The sequence below is a fragment of the Lycium ferocissimum genome, chromosome 5 (genome assembly GCF_029784015.1).
Source record: "Lycium ferocissimum isolate CSIRO_LF1 chromosome 5, AGI_CSIRO_Lferr_CH_V1, whole genome shotgun sequence".
Lineage (NCBI taxonomy): Eukaryota > Viridiplantae > Streptophyta > Magnoliopsida > Solanales > Solanaceae > Lycium > Lycium ferocissimum.
The window spans coordinates 71780050-71785445 of NC_081346.1; the positions used below are offsets into that span (position 1 = coordinate 71780050).

Below are 5396 nucleotides of genomic sequence, written 5' to 3' on the forward strand. Positions count from 1 at the left end.
GAGATATTTTTTTAATTTCTTTTTCGAAAAATAATAAAAAGGCAGTTTCTAATAAGACTAAGTCGTATGCGCGGGAGTCAGAAGGGCCAGGATCCACCACAGAAGTTCTTGAAAATAATAATAATAATTAAAAAAAAAAAAAAAACCTTGAAATCAACAATACACAGAAGTAGCTCACCTCCATGTAAGTATATAGGTAGCAAATGTTAGCTGTTTGCAAATCACTTGAGAACAAGTTTTACATCTTCCTGCCCCTTTTATTTTGTAAGTATGGAGTTGTTAATTTTTTTCTTTCTTCATCTTGACATATATCCAAATGGAAAAATGTTCCAAAAGTTACATAGACAGCTAGCTATAAAAGCAATCATATTCTTTTCTAGATAATCTGCTTCCAACATGACTAATGAAAATGGTGTTGGTTGAACGAACAAAAGTCTCACATTAAAAGTTATCGAGAAACAAAAGCTACAATATGTAAGAGTAGTCGTACTTTTAAATTAATAATATGAAGCTTTCTATTAAAATTGTACGGACTTGGCGTATTGTGTATCATACTAAGGTAAAGTGCCACCTTTAGGCATAGCCCAAATGCCCAACATGTGATAAGTGATGTTAGAGCAATGGTTCGGCGAGATTAGTATGGAGATGATAGAGTAGCTCTAACATGAGCACCTAATTAAAGAACTAATCATTTGTTCAACAAACAAATTGCAAAATTTCTAATAAAGTAACCCACACTTTGACCAAATCAAATGGGTACAAGAATTAATCAAAGTGGGAAATAGAAAAATACACTTATACCAAACAACTTTGAATCATATGTGCCTTGTCCCATTTAACACCCAACCACTGGTAATTAAATATCTCACACATTCTTGTGCATAAGAAAAAAAAAATTAAATAATCCAAAGAGATAAAGAGACTCCAAATGAAGGCTAATAGATCTTATTGGAGTACAAATAAGTCTCAAGAAAAAATAAATAAAAAAGAATCCTAAAAACCCTGCAGAACTTGAAAAAGCTCACCTAAAATTTCAGGGTGTTCAGTTATATATGTCGATAATGATGACATATTAGCTTGATTTTGTTGATGACTTCAAAATTAAGGTCGTCTTTTTTTTTTTAAAAAAAAAAAAAAAAAAAAGAGCAAAGGGCGCTCTATCCTCCTAACTCCTTCCAGGTCTCCCAAGTACGAAGATTATATAGTAGTAAGTTATATTAATATAAATCTTCTACCTCAATGAATTATAATTAATGGCTTGAAAAAATGGAAGAGCAAAATTGAGATAACATCTTAGCCATATGAAACACAATGCTGCCACAGCCGTTTCCACCATTGGAGTTGCTGCTGCTTGTTTCAAGTTGCAATTTGGCATTTTTCTTGGTTTCACATGAAGATTTCTGCATTTCCAAGAAAACCAATATTAAAGAAGAAATAAATAAAAAAAATCAAGCACATGGTAATTAAGCAGTAATTCCCAAGAGAGCTGATATAGTCAAAGTACAGTTGGTCAAATTTCCAAATTCCAAAGTTGAAGAATCGCAAAGCTGCCCCTAAACCTAGATATTTCTTATATTCCCCGTTCACTTTTTATGTCCACTTTAAACTTTTCAAGCTGTTTAACAGAGTACATAACTTACCAATGTACTCATATTAATTGATGCATATAAAGGATTTAAAGTGAGTAATTAATACTATGGGTAAAATATGAAAAAAATATTGTCTTATCTTGATATGTAAAAAATACAAGTAAAAATGAAAATCTATTTCAAAAATAGTGAACAAGTAAAAGTGAACGGAGGGAGTATATAGAAGCTTAATGTTTACATTTATTGTTATAGAGATTTTTTATACTATCAAAATAGTTCATAAGTGGAGTTGATAATATGAAGAATAATAAACACCCTGCTATAACAAAATAAAATATACTCAAGTGCAACAATTTTACGCAGTACAGTTGACGTCTATATTAAATCTTTTCCACTAAAATGATCGACAGCCATTAAATGAGCGTTATCTTACTTTGAATTTGGCTCCTTTGCCAACTGCCAAAGTAGCCAAGTTGGTACTGAATTTAATTTATTGTCTTTATTTTTTCGACTGACGGGTCAAATAATTTTGTAACTCTTTATAAAAATATTAAGAAGTACCTCCACCGTTCACTTTTAATTGTTGCTATACTGGAAAAAAAAAAATTCACTTCCACTTATCCACTTTAACATATTAAGAGAAAAGTAAATTTTTTCTGTTTTACCCTTAGCATTAATTATTCATTCAAATCATTTTTCAAATCAAAACTACACACCAATTAATATGAATATCAATATAAAATAAGAGTCACTGCACTTATTGTTTGTGCAAAATCTATTATGGACAAGTAAAAGTGATACAAGAAATTTTTCATTGTACACGTCATACACATAACGCTTCAATGTCAAGCTCTATAGGCTAGCAACGATTATATTTAGTCCAATATTCTTTTGAATTTTGATGCATATGTTTAAAATAGATTTTGAATAAATTAGACCAGGGATTATACTTATAATCCCGGGATAACTTTATCCGCAAACCAAACAACCCAAAACTCAAATGATATATTTCATTTTCTAGGAGGACAAAAATGTATTTCATTTTCTAAAGGGTCAAACTTATCTATTTTTAAACTGAAAATTAGTATTTCAATTGACTTGCAAAATAAAATTAAGAATATCAAAATCGACATCATGTGCACTTTGTAGAAATTAAACAAGATATTTTCCCTATTATTTATTCGAAATAAATATTCGTTCAAAAAAAAAAAAAAACAGGATAAGATAACGATAGTGGGTCATAGTGCACTGCAGCATATTCATTTTGTCACTTATCTTTTCAAAATTCCATCAATTAATTTCTGAATTAAAAGGATAATTAAAAGGAATTAAAGAAGAATAAGAAAGATCTAATTAATTAACTGCATTCTCTATACAAAAACACCAAAATTAAAACAAATTAATTTAGCTAGAGAGTAAAAAAATAAAAAATGGACTTACAGATTGATAATGATGAGGGGGTTCAGCAAGAACAGAAACTCTAACAATAGAACCATCTCTCAAATTATAAGATGATAAAAACTCATCACTTTTCAATTTAATTGAATTGTAATAAAGTGCCATATAATCATCTCCCCATGCTTTTTTAATCAATTTCTCTAAATCTTTAACTTTATCTGCTTCTTTCACCTCTGCATACATTTCTGACGTTGGAGACTTGACGTTTATCATTAGTTTTCCTTCTCCGGTAGCCGGAATTTTCACTCGTAAACATGGTGTTGTTGAAGAAGAAGAAGAAGAAGAAACCATGTTTTTTTTTTTTTTTTTTTTTTTGGTGAACAAGTGTTTTTGTGACTTGTTTCTCCTTACCTAACTTACCTGTACTTTCATAAATATAAGTCTCTTAAGTTAGGTACTTTATTTATTAGTTCCTCTTGTGTCAATTTATGTGTTTCGACTGGATATAGAGTTTACATAAAAATAAAAATTTATAAAATTTATGATCTGAAATACTTTCTACAGCTTAAATTATTTATTGTGGTTATTATAAATAGTTATCTCAAATTATTTATCGTTGTAGAAGTTTAAGGCACAATTAATTATTTTTTCCGATTTTATCCTTAGTAGAATTTTATCATTAATGGAGATGACATATAAATAGAGTAAATATTTAATGTAGAGAGATTATAACGTAGGTGTAAATAAATAAATGTAAAGTTAATCAAATACCCTTCTAATTAATATTTTTTAAGGGACGTGTAAAACAAAAAAGCGATAAGTAATTTGAGAAAGAAGGGAGTATATTTGTGTGCGTATAAATCATTTCACTAAGGCTAAAAGGAAAAATTTTAAGTTAAGTCGTTTCTAATTATAAGAAAGGTGACATTTTTTTTTTTTGACAGATTAAAAAGAAAAGAGTGCCACAAAAATTAAGATGGACGGAGTAAAAGGTAGTCTGACAGCTACAAATCAACGCATTAATAGTAAAATGAAATGATTCTCTTCTTATTATTATTACAATAAAAGATTTTTATTTTCAAAAATTAACTAAAAAAAAAAAAGTATCGTATAAATTGAGAAAAAAGGAGAAATAATTTTTGAGAGGCGGCCACCAACCCTGCCTTAAGGACTATAGCAGTTTCGATAATACTAAATATTTAATGTTTTAGGGAAACTAAAATATCGTTTATTATTTTTTGCACATTTATCGTTGCCATAATGCCATTATGATTAATACAGTGTTAACTAAGTGAGACGTTTGAAAATAATTTAAAGAAATACTTTTATTTTTAGGACTACTTATTATTGAATTCTCGTGAGTGACTATATAATATGAAAAGAAAAAATGGAACCATTATTTATTCGGAAAAGGCTCAAATATATCATTCAACTATCAGAAATGGCTCATTTATGCCACTAGTTAATAGTTTGGCTCATTTATGCCATCGAACTATCGGAAACGGCTCATTTATGCCATCAAACTATACGAAATGGCTCATTTATGTCATTTCTATTAATAGTTTTTTCATTTCATCGCTGTTATCAAAATGACTCATCCATGCCATATTTCATTAAAGCTGATTTTACAATATCATATATGACATGTGGCCTCCAACTAGATTATGGTTGTGGGTGGATAAGGTGTATGGGTCGGATTTTTTATTAATTTGGTATTTAAAATTGGGTTGGTTTAATTAAACGACGTAGACCTCTAATTGGAGGCCACGTGTCATATACGTATTCTAAAGCGGCGTTAATGAAAAATGGGCATGGATGAGTCATTTTAGTAACGGACGATGATAAATGAGTAAACTATCTGATGAGTGGCATAAATGAGTCATTTCTATAGTTTGATGGCATAAATGAGTCATTTCCTATAGTTCGATGGCATAAATGAGCCAAACTATTGACTAGTGGCATAAATGAACCATTTTCGATAGTTGAATGACATATTTGAGCCTTTTCCGTTATTTATTTGAAGTATCTTTTGGGACATTTTTCCTTTTATACAAAAAAAAAAAAAAAAAAAAAAAAAAAAAAAAAAGTAGAGTAAAGTGTGAAATTAAAGGAGGTCACTGAGGGTGGTTGACTTTCATGCACGTGTAACATAGTGTAATTGGAAATGGCAAATAGTAAAGACACCTTTACTTGGTGCAGAAATTAAGAAATAGTAAAAGCAAAGGAAAAAGAAAAAAAAAAAGATTGTGCTAAGTGAAAAATCAGACGGAATTTTCTTTAAATTTATAAAGCAGAAAATTTCTGTAAATTTATAGCCAATTGATAATTCCAACGTACTGGAGATAAGGTGGACCACTATCATAGTCATTTTAATATAATACATTATTATTAGTATATACTTTTGCAGTC

The 5396-nt window shown here is 29.3% G+C and overlaps 1 protein-coding gene across 1 annotated transcript; it reads right to left on the reverse strand.

Moving 5' to 3' along the window:
• Positions 1-1141: 1141 nt before the first annotated feature.
• Positions 1142-3423, reverse strand: LOC132057318 (uncharacterized). Its single transcript, XM_059449874.1, has 2 exons — positions 3030-3423; positions 1142-1400 (listed from the first exon to the last, which is right to left on the reverse strand). Exons 1-2 carry the CDS (start codon positions 3336-3338, stop codon positions 1251-1253), a joined length of 459 nt encoding a protein of 152 aa, XP_059305857.1. The 5' UTR covers positions 3339-3423; the 3' UTR covers positions 1142-1250.
• Positions 3424-5396: the final 1973 nt, after the last annotated feature.